This window comes from Schistocerca serialis, chromosome 8 (genome assembly GCF_023864345.2).
Source record: "Schistocerca serialis cubense isolate TAMUIC-IGC-003099 chromosome 8, iqSchSeri2.2, whole genome shotgun sequence".
In the NCBI taxonomy this organism is placed as follows: Eukaryota; Metazoa; Arthropoda; class Insecta; order Orthoptera; family Acrididae; genus Schistocerca; species Schistocerca serialis.
In genome coordinates this window covers 165,868,560-165,886,207 of record NC_064645.1, presented here as the reverse complement: position 1 = coordinate 165,886,207, position 17,648 = coordinate 165,868,560, and the positions used below count along the sequence as shown (strand labels likewise).

Here is a 17,648-nt window from a genome sequence, read left to right as displayed (position 1 = left end):
TGTGAGGCCTTGCTTTTCCACGTAGAAGCAGCAGGTCGTTTGAAATTTTCTGGCGACGAACACTCCGAAGTCAGTTTTTCTTTCCATTTGGTTTCCTGAGGCTGCGTACGGCCGGCCGGCATGCCGGAGATCGGAATGCTTAGTGCGACCCCTTTGTTACGATGACAGACGCCTCATCTTGCTTTTGTTCTCTGCTAGGTCTGCGTACACATTCTGCAAGCGCCTATTACAGGTTTCGGCTGGGAACGTACCGCCGTTAAAGACGCCATTTTAAGGCTACGTATAATGCCGCCACCTATGGGAACTCCATGCAAGTATAGGGGCTCAAGTAGGAATACTCCACGATGGCACACACCAAATACTACATTTCCTCAACCTAAAATTGCTCGTCTTTACCTACTACTTCTCAATAGAGTCAGCGACAATTACAATGACATATAAATTGCAAAAGAATGCTACATGCAGACATACCTTACTGTATACATAATGTGGTTTCAAAGATTTGTACGATACCTGACAGTAACTGATAACTGACAAATGTAACGTACATAAAAAAATTAACTTTAACAGCGATAATTGATATCTGAAAATCACCACTTGGCACATGTCTGAGGTATCAACCTCTGATTTTACGACGAAAAACTATACTGGCCGCACGTTTCCAATTACAACACCAACGGTCTCCAGTTTCAGTGGTACTGAAAATAAAAAATAGGCTTACCCCACAATGATGTAGAACTGTCAGCCGAAATGTACAACCTAAGCATTAGAGTTCGTATCTGGGGAGAAACGACATATTTCTACAAGCGAAAGTGTCTTACTAGCCTTCCTTAAGTGAGCTTTACTGTGGCGTTTTCGTGGGAAAAATGAGTATAAAAATAAGAAAAATATCAATTCTTTGTTTGTGATGCAAATAAAATGACATCCACTGTTAATGTATTATACAGAGTCTAAAAAAGATGTGTCGACAATTCTGAGAAGTGGAAGTATTGATCAAAGAATTTCTTTCCGCTAAACGTAAGTTGGAGAACGCTCCCTTTCTGATATATAAGCATGTACTCACAGGAGGTGTTGACATTTAGTTGCGGAAATTTGCACAGTTGTGGTGTTGGCGCTCTGTCGACAGGGCTGGGAATATGTTTTAATGTATTCCAATATCTCAGTACCCTGTGTACACATAATTCCGGGCATTATGAAATCACCAGTAAGCTGCTTGGTTCGAATTCTGTCACACTGTAATTTTCCAACAACCTTAAGAGGTGTTCTAGAGGTGCTCATTGAGAAGACTCTCAGTTTTTGCCTCTTGTGGAGCCAGAAAACCTGTGCTCAGAGGACCCTGAACAAATCTACCGCAAAGGTTAACACATGGTTTTCTGCGACGTGGATATTTTCCAACGTAGAGGACCGGGATTGTACCCTACTGCTATTTGCCGGATCTAAGTAGAAATCAATTTTGAAAAATCAGTTGTTGAGTAGAATGCCGCCACCACTACAAAAGTAGTACAAAACAGAAAAGAAAACACAGTCAACAATACGTGCTTAATGTAGCACAGTAATAGTAAACACAAGAGCGAAGTCACTGAAATAAATACTAGTGCACTGTAATGCACAGCTACATGTGCGATTAGTTTATCAGACAGCAGTAATCACTACTAAGTCTGGTTCTGCATAATAACTGGAACCACACATGTGAAAGGAAACCATCTAGAATGCTGCTATACAGGAAAACACAAAAGCACACAGCCTTTACGGTGCCAAGTTCACTGGATATGCTTTCCTCGTTTCAGTGCGAATGAACAACTCTCGAAACACTGTGTATACGGCATTTTTAGTAAATTAACTACACCAATTTGATGAAAGCTTTTGAGTGTTGTGAAGAGAATGTTATTTATACCATCTCATGTCAGCATTAAAGTCCACAGATTCACTAGAACTTATAAAAATATTAAAAGTTTTTTCGTAAGTTGAACGCTACGTCGAAACTACATTTCAGAGATACTCAACAAAAAATTAATAGCTTAGTTTGGCCATTTTACAAGAAAATCTTTCTTAAGCAAGCTTTCAAAAAGATTCAAATGGCTCTGAGCTCTATGGACTTAACAGCTGAAGTCATCAGCCCGTAGATTTAGAACTACTTAAACCTAATTAACCTAAGGACATCACATATATCCATGCCCGGGGTAGGATTCGAACCTGCGACCGTAGAAGCAGCGCAGTTCCAGACTGAAGCGCCTAGAACCGCTCGGCCACAATGGCCGGCTAAGCAAGTTTTACACCTCAATTTTAACAAGACGGTGTATGTATTCTGGGCAAGTTTTATTGGCTCAATATTTTGTCGTGCAATAATATGAATTTGAATTTTGTAAAACTTATTAAAATGTGCATATTCCCTTTCAGGTTATTGTTCCCTTACTGTATGAAGTATCTTTCTTTTAAAACGGTTATTACAAATTACGTAGTATATTTCTGTTGTTGAAAAGTTATTTTATCTATGATAGATATAGTCTGAGCACTATGGGACTTAACGTCTGAGGTCATCAGTCCCCTAGAACGTAGAACTACTTAAACCTAACTAACCTAAGGACATCACACACATACATGCCGGAGGCAGGATTCGAACCTGCGACCCCAGCGGTCGCGCGGTTCCAGACTGTAGCGTCTATAACCGCTCGGCCACTCCGACCGGCAGATATAGTCAGACGTGATTTGTCTTGACAGCACGTGTTCCCTTTATTACTGAGGAAAATCGCATCTTTTGCAAGCTGCATCAAAGCTGTCTTCGGTGCCAAGGTTACGACGGCAACAAACTCGACTACAGGAACAAACCTTTCTCCTGAGTGAAAGAACCACGCCTCCGACTGACACTGGCTGATGTAGGCGACCTAGAAGTAGACCAGTTCTAGCAGTGGACAGTACCGCAGCGGAAGGCCGCCCACTGTGGCAGAGACCGCCGCGCACGTTGCAGTACGATATAAAAGACAGGTGCCTGCGGTCTGCAGGTACAGTCTGCTCCCACAGCAACAACCTTATCCACACAGCAACATGAAGTTCTTGGTAAGTGCCTGTGTTCTTCTGGAGAGTGACATATAATCAGCTCATTGATGTAAATAGATGTGTACTGTCAATAGATCCAAATCACTTGAGAATTTGAGTAATGTGTTACAAGGGGTACCAACACCAGTTATGTTGACTGAATTGTTACGAGGACCTTCCCGCTGCGAACGGATCGTATATGAGTGGCCCCGCCTTTTTCATCCACATCTGTAGTCCGCAACCAGATGTGGGATGCTTGTCTTCCTCTTACAGTTCCTTGGCGGATATTTAGCATTAGCTGCTGAACAAACATGAATCACTCTAATTACACTTTCGTGGTCACTATCCGATATGTGTGCAGCAGCAGCTAATATCTGCTTCAACTTATCCTAAAAGTTGGGCCATCAAAATAGTAATAGCAAATGTTACTGTGGTGCAGTACTAATTTTCAAACCTTCCATCTTTAGAAGCTGATCATTTAAGCGGGGTAGGACGTCAAACGGGCCGACTTGGAGCAGGAGAGGCATCAAAGGACATTTTAATTTCCAGTGTCTATAATTTTAGAAATAAATTCATAAAACTTTCTCAGCATCACCACGAAGGATCCAGAATTCGCACTCATTGCAGTGGAACTTCGAAAACATGTCAATTTTCTTACATGTGAAATTTCATAATTTTTTTTTTTACTTACTAATGGCTGCATTCATAGCTATGAGTACACTTTTCTTCATAAGTTAGAGAGATTCTTCTATGAATTTTGCACAGCATACATACCATACTTAGAGGTGTATGAAACTCTAGAATTTATTTAATTTATGAAAAAACGAATGAGATGCTATATTTTAAAGTTCATGTTTAGAAAAAACACAAATTTTATAGTTAATTACCTCAATTTTTACTACAGTTTTTAATAGATTTGGAAAATTCTAGAGTTTCATACACCTCTACGTATGGTTTGTATGCTGTGCAAAATTCATCGAAGAATCTCTCTTACTTATGAAGAAAATTGTACCTATAGCAACAAATGCTGCCATTAGTAAGTGAAAAAAATGATGAAATTTCAGAATTAAAAAAAATTACTTCGTTATGTTTTCGAACTTCCACTGCTATGAGTGTGAATTCTGAATCCTTCCTGGTCATGCTGACAATGTTTTATGAATTTATTTGTAAAAGTATAGACAGCTGAAATTAAAATGTCCTGTGGTACGTCTCCTGCTCCAAGTCGGACCGTTTGACGTCCTACCCCCCTTAAAGGAGACTTCCACGCTGTGTAAACAATCCCCAGATGAGCGGTGCATCATTTCTCTGTGTATTTCTCTTTATTACGTTTAAAAATGACCCACCAACAGAAAGGTAGCATTTTTCGAGGGCACTTACAACATTCTAGGTTCAAAATGGCTCTGAGCACTATGGGACTTAACATCTGAGGTCATCAGTCCCGTAGAACTTAGAACCACTTAAACGTAACTAATCTAAGGACATCACACATATCCATGCACGAGGCAGGTTTCGAACCTGCGACCGTAGCGGTCGCGCGGTTCCAGACTGAAGCGCCTAGAATCGCTCGTCCACAACGGCCGGCCTACAACATTCTAGTTCTCCCTGGTAGCAAAATAACGTGACTTGATTATATGAGATAACCTATGCGATTAACTATGAGACAACTGTATCATGGCCAAGATAGTGTCTATTTACTCTACCGTTGTTAAGCGATGTAGCTCAGGTAGTATTTCGTTGTTACCTATATATAATGAGAAGAAAGTGCACAGAATCCTGACCACACATCTGTACCTGCCCCAGTAATTTTTTGTTATAAGCTAATAATGACATTTGAGCCATCGCTAAACGTGTAAGATATTCTACCTGGTATTGTTAGTCTTCAGACTAGGCCGAATAACGTATTTCAAACTAATGAGAAGTTATTTTATGGCAGAAATAAGTGTCATTTATTAATTTGAGTATTTCATCTGATGCACCAACAGTACTTCGCTGAGTTTAAGGCAGTAGCATGGCAAATAGTCAGTAGGAGGTAATGTTGGCTACAATTACGTTGCTGCATTAATCATACCTGATTTGGTTCCCACACACTCCCCTCTTCAGAACAATGAGTTTCAGCTGATTTCCTACGAGAATTACTTTTTGCCTCTCTGTTCAAGACAATTTCGTTAGAAGCGTTGTGCAGCTTCTGGATGTGTGACATAACATGAACTTTGAGTGTACGATCGATTCCGTGTTGCATCACTTGAAAATTCCTGTTCAGATTTACAGTCTGTTGGAGAAAGTGCCCACGACTTGCTTATCTAAATACGAGCTGTACTGTTGTGAAATCTGATGGTCACAGTTTAACAAAAATTGATTGAAAAATGGTCAGCGTTTCGCCTCACTATATAAAGCTGCGCAAAATATGGAATGAAATACTCCAGAACATTCTCATGAAATTGCCAACAACCGAATATGCTTCCCCAGTTTCAAGAATCCGTATGTTACCGAGATTATTGGTCAGACAGTGGTGCTTGAGTTACCTTTTGCAACAAAAGAAAGGAGTAAATTGCATAAAAAATTTACAGATGGGTAACAACCACGTAGCTGAAACCATTACAGTCCATTTTGAGTCTGCACGGTGATTGCGAAGAACTCACGAGTTATCACTGAAATACTGAATTAAATCAAGAATGAATGGTTACGTTCCCTGTAAATTACAGCATTTCATTGTTAGGGTCCCTGTACAGGAATCCTTTCGAAACCCCTGATGTAGAACTCATCACATACTATGACTGTAATCCACAAATGTATCACTGCAATTAAAAATATACAAATCTACTTTAGAACAGCAGGATGTATCTAGTGTAATTGCACTACAGAATACGGGCACTTCAGAAACTGTTATATAGGAATGGATTGTGTACCCATATCTGTTACCTATTTAAAACCTAGCCTGCTTCGGTGGCCGAGCGGTTCTAGGCGCTTCAGTCCGGAACCGCGCGACTGCTTCGGTCGCAGATTCAAATCCTGTTTCGGGCATGGATGTGTGTGATGTCCTTAGGTTAGTTAGGTTTAAGTAGTTCTACGTTCTATGGGAGTGATGACCTCAGATGTTAAGTCCCATTGTGCTCAGAGCCATTTGAACCATTTAAATCGTAGTTGCGGGCAACATAATGTTTATGCGTCACTTTAGGATTCCCTTCTCACAATGACCTGTAAAAATGTTACTAATTGACGCCCTTAACTTTGACAGACTAGGGCAATAGACTAGATTGAATCAGATGCAGTTCCTGAATGTACCTGTGGCTAAAATAACCGGGACTATCACACAGTACTTTGTTTTGCTATTTTCCGTTGCCTCTGTTAGTTTCTTCCTTAATCGATGTTATATCGTCCTTCTAACTGGGTGATGGCAGGAACATTATGAGAGCTCAACACCTTACATCTCTGGAAGCCTCCTAGAACCTAATGAAACATTGGAGGATCCATAAAATATTTTAGATTATCTTACATATAAGACCTAAATGGAACATTTGGAACAGGAAACTGATAAAAAAACGTCAAGTTATTTCCGTCCAAGTGTGGTCCATCCAACTTCACAGCTTGCATGTTACTTCACTACTTCACTACTACGTACTCTAGCAGTCAGAAGCCATCTCAGATCCGTTTGCAGGAAGGACTAGTACTGGGAGTATAGCTATGTCTGTCAGCAGCTAGCGACAGTAACCAATAGTTTGCAGAAGGATTCTGAAACTGAAATGGATAATGAAATTTCTTGCTTGTAGGTGTCTATACGAGAAGCCTGTTTGGCACTTATTTAATATTTTCCTGTTCAGTTTTAACCATATGTACTGGCAAGAGCAGAGGATTTCAAGTTAGTCTTCAGCTGTAATTAAGTTTCTATGTTTGCATACGAGAGGACTTTTGGCAGCCCATGTGACTTTTATTAATGTAACTGAGTGTCGCCTGTTCAGTCGAACAAGTCCGACAGAACAGATAGCACTCATTTACATTAATACAATAGAGCGTGATTTCTCTATGACATATGATTCGGCGCGGATGCAGAAATATCGTTCTAATCCCTAGGGAATCAAGAATTTGCAAGTAGGAGGTATAATGGACGAGGGAAGCTGGTAAGCAGCGAGCGATAAGACGAGTGTTTGGGTCGGGCGGGGGGCGTGTCTGGGCAGCTGAGACAGTTAAAGAAAACTTCCTACAGGAGTAGAACGTCCGGGTTGGAGTCCCGATCCGGCAAAATTTTTCAACTTCTGCCATTGCAATACTGAAAAGTTCTTTGTGGTTCGTAGAAGTGATTTGCCACCTCCCCAGTTTCTCTTTCTTCCCTCTTCCTCTGTTTCAGAAAATCAAGTAAGTTTTATTTAATGCTGCACTACACTGTAAAGTGACGGAGACAAATGACAGTGTATTTCATTATTGTCTCCAAATCTGTAAACAACGGTGACGATGGGAATGTTTTACCAGTCGTTCAGTTTCTTCACAACAGAACTCTGCTCAATGGTCAAGCAGCCATTCCAGGACCGCTTTGTGGAAGTTATCTTCGTTGGAAAATTTGCGACTGCTGCCAATCAGTTCTTCTGTTGGCTGTACATTGTGGTCTGTGCTTGACGTCGATGGCCTGTTTTCACGATGAGCTTCAACTGCGTCTGTGAGTTCTTGGTCAAATTGTTGGCACCATTTCACTATGACTAGGCTCGATATTACTAGGAAATTTGTGGTAAGATCTTATGGGACCAAACTGCTGAGGTCATCGGTCCCTAAGCTTACACACTACTTAATCTAACATAACTGACTTACGCTAAGGACAACACACACACCCTTGCCGGAAGGAGGATTCGAACCTCCGACGGAGGGAGCCACGTGGACCGTGAAAAGGCGCCTTAGACCGCGCGACTATATATTACTAGAATTTTATTGTAAATCGGTGTAGAATTTGAATAAACTGCCAACAAGAATGGTACTGTACTGTTCCACATACTTCGACTTTGAGATAGATTTCGAATAACCACTCCACCTGACACGCACACTGTGATGCTCCAGTTAAGCGTACCACAGCAGAAATCGGTCGGCTGGAGACCGAGAACAAGTGCTCTCTTCTGACAGCGAACTCCTCTTTTTTCCCCAATAGTTTTAGGTTCGGACTACATCTGTAACTTACTGTCGTGTTGCGCGTTCGCTACCTTTACGACGAATGGGAGGAAGATGACCAAAGGATGTGTTGCCGTAAGAATCTGGACAGGCAAGCAAAAGAATACTAGACACAAATTCAATTTAAATAAAGTTATTGTACTCAACTTACTCCGAGAAACTGCTACACTACTGTCACTTGTTACAGCCGTAGCTAGTTACAAGCAGTGGCCTAACCCGGGCGTGCGTCTATACACACTGAATATTTGCCAGTAGGGCTACGAACAATTCGGAGTAATGGTCGGCACCAACGAGCAACAGGAACTGCCACTAGAAGCACGGAACTACAAGTAGAAGCAGAGAACTGGTCTTAAGGTGACCGCAGCTTATAACTTCGTCCTGTCGGTTCTGGAGTTTCTTCAACGGCAGCGATGTTCAAAGCGCCGCTTGTGGCACGATCAAGAATCTTCGAAGCGCCGTCTCTGGCAGTATCGTTAAGCTACGACACTAAACATGCTTTTTGAAGTCCCCTCGTAGATACATGAAGTCTTTTAACACTCTACGGCCTATTTATGCCCCAGTCCTTTCTAACAAATGCCGATAATACAGTCTCGCCAGGCTATTTCTAATAAGCTATGTGCAACAATGTCAAGTAAATCCTAGCGTATGTTATTCCTTCATGACCTTGGAGTCGCTGTCCAAACTGTGCCATGAGGCTCCTGGCGCTTATGAGTGCTCCTTAGCATCAGACAGTAATAGATGGAATTCTCTCTCCCCCATCCATATAGTGCATGATGTTACCTGGGAAATTTTATATCTTTTCGTGGAATTGCTGAGGCCGCAAAAATTGAGGATATTGACATGTGGAATAAACTGGTCTACTGCCGGATGTTTGTGTCGCTCTGGCACAATATTTCGGTCACGTAACTCGCTGCCTTCTTCAGGTGCTACCTGAGACAGTCTCAGGTAGCACCTGAACAAGGCAACGAGTTACGTGACCGAAATATTGTGCCAGAGCGACAGAAACATCCGGCAGTAGACCAGTTTATTGCACATGTCAAGATCTCGCCGGGAAAGCCTGAAGAGTTGCATATTGGTATGTTGTTGGTGGTGTCAGCGAGTGACAGCTGCGTCGTGTCGCCTTTCGCAGGTGGTCGTGCTGGTCGCGTGTGTGGCGATGGTGTCCTGCCAGCAGGAGCTGCAGCGCGAGAAGCGTGGATACCTCGGCCTGGGGGCCGGACTGCTGGCCGCCCCCGCCGTCGCCGCCCCCGCTGTGGTCGCCGCCCCCGCAGTCGCCGCCGTCGCTGCCCCTGCAGTTGTCGCCGGACCCGCCATCGGCTACGGATATGGCTACCTCGGCGGTGTCCACGGAAGGCTGGTGCACGGTTGAAGCGCCTTCCTCTCTAACCAGCTTGTATTGTGTTTCTTTGTTGCTGTGGCCTCATTAAAGCTCCTTTTTGTAATATAACATACTGAGTTTCTTTGTCATTTTCTCTCTTAAAGTACCAGAGTACCTATTTACATCGTAGTATCATGATTTGACATCACCAATGGAGTCAACAGAGAAAGGGAGTGCCATCCACATGATACCGTTAATGGTTACACTGTGGCTATGAAAAATAAAACAAATGGAAGTTCACAAAATCACTGAATTAATTCAGAATAGTCTTTCCCCGAATCAAAACACAGCTGAAATCGTTTTAAACGTGTTTTCTAAAAGTCACTCTAGCCCTTTATTGGAGTTGCGTTTAGTGCTGCAGTATAATTTTCTTGTGTTCTTATTCGCGTCGTTTCATTGCCATATTCTGTTTTGGGAGTAACCACACGGTGGCTGGGGCAAAATCCATACATATAGGGTATGTGATCCATTTATCGGCCAAAAACTGGTGCTCATACTTTGCTTTTTGGGCTGGGGTGTCCTCACGGAAGTGCAACCAGGAACTTGCCTCTCGATACTCGGGTCGAATTCGGCGAGTTCACGCGCACAAATGCTGGGGACTCAAAAAACTCGATATTACCTCAGTGATCCACTGACATTTGCTGACGAGTGTCAGAGTCGTAGTGTTGAATTCCCAGGTAGGATGCCAGCTGCAGAAATGTTTTGACTTTCTACACAGCTTTTCTTGAAGCTTCAAGGATAATAACGACGCTGCTCCCTACGAGATAACACTTCAGTTTAGAATTTCACATAATAAGCGGTCCTAACGGAACCGGGATGCAGGTGCTGTATATACGAAGAATATGTGCCAATATGCAACCTGTTTCGGAGAGAACAGCACGTGAAATTAAAGAAACAAGCAGCTATAACTCATATTTTAAATTTATACTGGAATTCTCAGTTGAAACTTTAACGATACCGCGAAGATGTCCTGTATTGGAGCTATCAATGGAAATTAATATAAAAACGGTGGAAAAATCATGTTCTAACTTATAGGGTAGATTATTCAGGAGGCATCAGATGACAGTGGAACGGTTTCTTACCACATAAGCGGTTTCTCAAGCTACTTGTTGTAGTTCAAAATTTTCAGCTTTATTTTAGATGCAGTTGATGTCGTATAGAGGGAGCAGTTTGCACGACAGATTACCTTTAATTTAAGAGCGCCAGTTTTCTGTATAGGTCTGAAACAGAAATTTAGCCCAATTTTTGGAAATGAGTTACATTTTACACCATGAGGCACACATTATACGAAATACAGCCAGCCTTTGGGACAACAGTAATTAAAAATTACCGAAAAATAGTTAGATGTGATTGTAATCAAATGTAACACAGAAACGTTCCACACTCTTGACCATTAAGGACCATGAAGGAAGCAAACATCAAATGTCAACATGGCGTTAAGTATATCATATACTAGGTTATGCAAATGATTAGCATTTCAACACAACTACACGAGACAGTTAGGTCTTACGGCATTTAGATTCTCTATATGTGGAACGAATTTTCGTTTAGAATTTCTATACGAATACAGCTTGCTCAGAAACATTTACTGCGACAGTTCAGAACTCAACAGCGGCAGGAGTGTGTTTTATCCATACTCGTTTTGGTTACCACTCATTCTTACATACGCCATCATATTTCAAAGACAGTCGTGTGAACACATATGGCTCCCCTTCGACTTCGCCACATTCATCGACCACATTCTCCTGTATCGCGTGCGCGTTTCAACTGATGTGCAAAATCCTAATGCCCCTAATGTCCCCATTACCAGTAATTTGAGGCATTATAATCAGGTAAGCGTGGAGTTCATGCTACTGGACTTCTTGGACCACTATCCGTTCGTATTAAGATCGCGTTAGTGTCGTATGAAGGATGGAAAGCGGAAAGGCACTCCATCGTGCATAACCAACATCGGCTGTCTTAAACGCGGCCAGATTACCGCGCAGCACATCTTAATTTTTCCTGGAATATTTCCCGTCATTCACAATTCCTGCCCATACAATGATACTAAAGCGAAACTGCTACCTCACTTCGGCAATCACCGAGGATTTTTTGCATCAGCATATGCGAATTCAGGACATTCAGCACTCCATCTTAAACCATATCGGCAGAACGGTAATCTCGCATGCTGATTTCGTTACCCGATAGCTTGCATATGTTAGAAATGATGTAGGTAACGTAACGTGATTCGTGCATCGATAGCCAAAGCGGTTAAGACGACCGCTCGAGTATGGCGGAAAACCCGGTTTCGAGTCACAGCCCTATACAAATTTTCATTGTCGTCATTCCATTACGCAGTCGATGGTGCAGTTGCGAATTTAGATCCCACATGTGAGATGATGTAGGGAAATGATTCAGAAAACACATTATATGAAATTATTTTACTGCATCTTTATTCATACATGTCCCATCATCATCATCATCATTTAAGACTGATTATACCTTTCCGCGTTCAGTATGGAGCATAGTCCCCCTTATAAAATTCCTCCACGATCCCCTATTCAGTGCTAACATTGGTGCCTCTTCTGATGTTAAGCCTATTACTTCAAAATCGTTCTTAACCGAATCCAGGTACCTTCTCCTTGGTCTGCCCCGACTCCTCCTACCCTCTACTGCTGAACCCATGAGTCTCTTGGGTAACCTTGCTTCTCCCATGCGTGTAACATGACCCCACCATCTAAGCCTGTTCGCCCTGACTGCTACATCTATAGATTTCATTCCCAGTTTTTCTTTGATTTCCTCATTGTGGACACCCTCCTGCCATTGTTCCCATCTACTAGTACCTGCAATCATCCTAGCTACTTTCATATCCATAACCTCAACCTTATTGATAAGGTAACCTGAATCCACCCAGCTTTCGCTCCCATACACCAAAGTTGGTAGAAAGATTGAACGGTTCACAGATAACTTAGTCTTGGTATTGACTTCCTTCTTGCAGAAAAGAGTAGATCGTAGCTGAGCGCTCGCTGCATTAGCTTTGCTACACCTCGCTTCCAGTTCTTTCACTATGTTGCCATCCTGTGAGAATATGCATCCTGAGTACTTGAAACCGTCCACCTGTTCTAACTTTGTTCCTCCTATTTGGCACTCAATCCGTTTATATCTCTTTCCCACTGACATTACTTTCGTTTTGGAGATGCTGATCTTCATACCATAGTCCTTACATTTCTGATCTAGCTCTGAAATATTACTTTGCAAACTTTCAATCGAATCTCCCATCACAACTAAGTCATTCGCATATGCAAGACTGCTTATTTTGTGTTCACATATCTTAATCTCACCCAGCCAGTCTATTGTTTTCAACATATGATCCATAAATAATATGAACAACAGTGGAGACAAGTTGCAGCCTTGTCTTACCCCTGAAACTACTCTGAACCATGAACTTAATTTACCGTCAACTCTAACTGCTGCCTGACTATCCATGTAAAGACCTTTAATTGGTTGCAAAAGTTTGCCTCCTATTCCATAATCTCGTAGAACAGACAATAACTTCCTCCTAGGAACCCGGTCATATGCCTTTTCTAGATCTATAAAGCATAGAAACGATTCCCTGTTCCACTCATAACACTTCTCCATTATCTGCCGTAAGCTAAAGATCTGGTCCTGACAACCTCTAAGAGGCCTAAACCCACACTGATTTTCATCCAATTGGTCCTCAACTAATACTCGCACTTTCCTTTCAACAATACCTGAGAAGATTCTACCCACAACGCTGATTAAAGAGATACCTCTGTAGTTGTTACAATCTTTTCTGTTTACATGTTTAAAGATTGGTGTGATTACTGCTTTTGTCCGGTCTGATGGAACCTGTCCCGACTCCCAGGCCGTTTCAATTATCCTGTGTAGCCATTTAAGACCTGACATTACACTGCGATTGATGATTTGCGACTTAATTTCATCCACCCCAGCTGCTTTATTGCACTGCAATCTATTGACCATTTTCTCCACATCCTCAAATGTGATCCTATTTCCATCATCATTCCTATCCCATTGTACATAGAAATCTGAAACATTACTGATCGTATTTTCACCTACATTGAGCAACTCTTCAAAATATTCCCTCCATCTGCCCAAGGAATCCACAGGATTCACCAGCAGTTTTATTGACCTGTCCAAAATACTTGTCATTTCCTTCTTATCTCCCTTTCGAAGACTGCTAATTACACTCCAGAATCGTTTCCCAGCAGCTTAACCCAAAGTCTCCAACCTGTTTCCAAAGTATTCCCACGATTTCTTCTTGGATGCTGCAATTACCTGTTTGGCTTTGTTTCTTTCTTCAACGTAACTTTCTCTGTCTACCTGAGTTCAAGTATGTAGCCATTTTTGATACGCCTTCGTTTTCCTTTTACAGGCTGCCTTGACTGTATCATTCCACCAAGCTGTTTGCTTCATCCTACTTTTACACACTACAGTTCCAAGACATTCTTTAGCCACTTCTAGTACTGTGTCCCTGTACCTTTTCCATTAATTTTTTCAATGACTGTAATTGACTCCATTCAACTAACTGGTACCTTTCTGAGATCGCTGCTATGTTCTTGTGCCTGATTTACTTATCCTGAAGTTCTCCACTCTTATCCTCCAACGTATGGACCTGACCTCCTGCACTTTCGGCCTCACAATCCCAATTTCACTGCAGATTAAATAATGATCAGTGTCATCAAAGAATCCCCTGAATACACATGTGTCCCTCACAGCCTTCCTGAATTCCTGATCTGTTATTATACAGTCAATGACAGTTCTGGTTCCCTTGCCTTCCCAAGTATACCGGTGAATGTTCTTATGTTTAAAAAAGGAATTTGCGATTACTAAGCCCATATTGGCACAGAAATCCAAGAGTGGTTTCCCGTTCCTGTTTGCCTCCATATCCTCTCCAAATTTACCCATAACCTTTTCATACTCTTCTGTTCGATTTCCAATCCTGGCATTAAAATCATCCATGAGCAGAACACTGTCCTTGTCCTTTACTCTAACAACTACATCACTGAGTGCATCATAAAAACTATCCATCTTTTCTTGATCTGTCCCTTCACAATGCGAATATACTGACACAGTCCTAATTTTCTTGCTAGACAGTGTCAAATCAATCCACATCAGTCGTTCGTTTACATACCTTATTGCAACTACGCTGGGTTCCATTTCTTTCCTGATGTAAAGCCCTACACGCCACTGTGCTGTTCCTGCTTTGACTCCTGACAGGTAGACCTTGTATTCTCCCACTTCCTCTTCTTTCTCACCCCTTACCCGAATGTCACTAACAGCTAAAACGTCCAGCCCCATCTTACTTGCAGCCTCTGCCAGCTCTACCTTCTTCCCAGAGTAGCCCCCATTGATATTAATAGCTCCCCATCTCATTACCATTTGTTTGCCAAGTCGTATCTTAGGAGTCCCTGGTTTGTCAGTTAGAGGTGGGACTCCGTCACCTCTAAAGGTCCGAGGCATTTTGCTCTGATTGTTGCCAGCATCATATTTAAAGTACCAGGGAAGCAGGTTGCTAGTCTTACTTGCCCCGAGTCCCATTGAGTTTTACCCCTAACGGTTGAGGGACTAACCGGTGGATTTGGTAGTCTTTGCCGTATGAGCACAAAGGTGACCACGAATCAGAATATGTCCGAGATGCCCAGCCTTATTCCTAAGTAACTGGTATCCCGACTGTCGGGACCACTTACTTGGCCACTCATACGTTGCCCGTGGTTCATGAACTAGGGCATGACAACAGGAACTCACACCATGTCCCATATCGGAAAAAATCCTGAAAAGATGTAGGAAGTTTGCAGATAGTTTTAGTCACAGTGCAAGATGTGAACTTAGTGCTCCACGAAGATTCTGACTGTTGCAGGTTTGTTATCGCACAACAAGAATAAGAAACTTAAAACAGCTTTAAACGATGGGTATACCATAAACGAAGAGAAAGGAAACGAAGACGTACACAATACATAATTATTTGACTATGCGAGTAGAACTGAGGATACAGATACACAGTAATCAGTGTGTCTGCGAATAGGAAGTTGACATGAGTTGTCACACTGTGTCACTACGTCTTCACTGTTTTCAAAGCTTCAGACCTTCCACGAGTTTCACAAATCTTCAAGTAAGACTTTGATATCTCTTTCGCACTTTTCTATTTCCCTTACCTTTTCCTTGTGTAACAGACAGTGGCCTTCTGCATATTCTCATACTGGAACATGAGATTGTGGTAATCCTTGTTGGCTCCTAGAGGATCTTTAACAATATATTCTACGGGAAATTTACAGTACGTGGAGCTGTAAAGAAGCTGCTAGTCTGATCAAGACGGAAGTGATAAATGTCTCCAACCGATGATCGCATTTTCAGGACACGTTCATCCACAACATATTTTTCGGCTACGAGTCACATACGACTGTAATTGCACTAGGAACATGTCATCCAAGGAGGTACGGCACTAAACAGGATGGAGCTTGTGGCAGTCGCTGACCACACGGAGTCAGGCGTGAGGCACTGCTGTGGCCGTATTCGGCCTACTGGCAGACAACTTGTTACGTCTTTCCATATGACTATCAGCTTCGCTAATAAAGGACTGCTCTCCATAAGTAAAAATCAGTGCACCGTACTGTCGATAAAACGCCGTTGGTAAGAGCGAAGTATTCCTGTAGCTTTAGCCCAACTGTTCAATATACCGGGTGATCAAAAAGTCAGTATAAATTTGAAAACTTAATAAACCACGGAATAATGAAGATAGAGAGGTAAAAATTGACACACATGCTTGGAATGACATGGGGTTTTATTAGAACCTAAACAAACAAAAACAAAGTTCACAAAATGTCCGAGAGATGGCGCTGGACAGCAAAACGTCAGTAACTGCTACCGTGACGGGTGAAAGGTACGCCGATATGTTACAGAATCGCATCTTCCCCAGCCTGGCTGATAAACACCTGCTGGAACGTACGATGTTTATGCAGGATGGCGTTCCACCCCATTTTGCTAGACGCGTGAAAGATCTCTTGCGCGCGTCGTTTGGTGATGATCGTGTGCTCAGCCGCCACTTCCGTCATGCTTGCCCTCCCGGGTCCCCAGACCTCAGTCCGTGCGATTATTGGCTTTGGGGTTACCTGAAGTCGCAAGTGTATCGTGATCCACCGACATCTCTAGGGATGCTGAAAGACAACATCCGACGCCAATGCCTCACCATAATTCCGGACATGCTTTAGAGTGCTGTTCAGAACATTATTCCACGACTACAGCTATTGTTGAGGAATGATGGTGGACATATTGAGCATTTCCTGTAAAGAACATCATCTTTGCTTTGTCTTACTTTGTTCTGCTAATTATTGCTATTCTGATCAGATGAAGCGCCATCTGTCGGACATTTTTGAACTTTTGTATTTTTTTGGTTCTAATAAAACCCCATGTCATTCCAAGCATGTGTGTCAATTTGTACCTCTCTACATTATTCTGTGATTTATTCAGTTTTCAAATTTATACTGACTTTTGAATCACCCAGTATACTTGAGATTTTGGTTTAAAATCAAAGGGAGTCATCTAGCTCGGAGAGAATCTAATTGCGACTGAAAGTCTGTTTAACGGGAAGAATGGCTCAAATGGCTCTGAGCACTATGCGACTTAACTTCTGAGGTCATCAGTCGCCTAGAACTTAGAACTAATTAAAACCAACTAACCTAAGGACATCACACACATCCATGCCCGAGGCAGGATTCGAACCTGCGACCGCAGCAGTCCCGCGGTTCCGGACTGAGCGCCTAGAACCGCTAGACCACCGCGGCCGGCTAACGGGAAGAAAGGGAACTTACTAGCGAACTGATCTCGTGCTTCTCCATCGCTCAAATATCTACAGTGACGGTGCTACTCTGAGAGATATTTCACCGGACCCACAGACACTATATGAAAAATGTGGGAAAATGTGGTTAAAACTGTTGGGTAAATAATAGCGGAGGGAAGGTGATGTACGCCCTTCTGAATCAGAAACTGTGGTACTCTGAAATAACGATTTTTGTCTCATGCGAACACTGTAAATTAAGAACGAAGGAACGTTGTCTATTTCACTATGAGAGGC

General features: G+C 42.3%; 1 protein-coding gene across 2 annotated transcripts in view; it reads left to right on the top strand.

The window, feature by feature from the left end:
- Positions 1–2,915: 2,915 nt before the first annotated feature.
- Positions 2,916–17,648, top strand: part of LOC126416406 (cuticle protein 64-like) — a 29,152-nt gene continuing 14,419 nt past the window's right edge. The window contains exons 1-2 of one of the 2 annotated variants that reach the window (XM_050084118.1): positions 2,916–3,054; positions 9,311–9,745. In XM_050084118.1, the coding sequence (XP_049940075.1) occupies positions 3,043–3,054; positions 9,311–9,550 (252 nt within the window). In that variant the 5' untranslated portion in view covers positions 2,916–3,042 and the 3' untranslated portion in view covers positions 9,551–9,745. Of the gene's footprint in view, positions 3,055–9,310; positions 9,746–17,648 lie in introns of those variants that run through there. The other variant, XM_050084119.1, reaches the window with a different exon arrangement.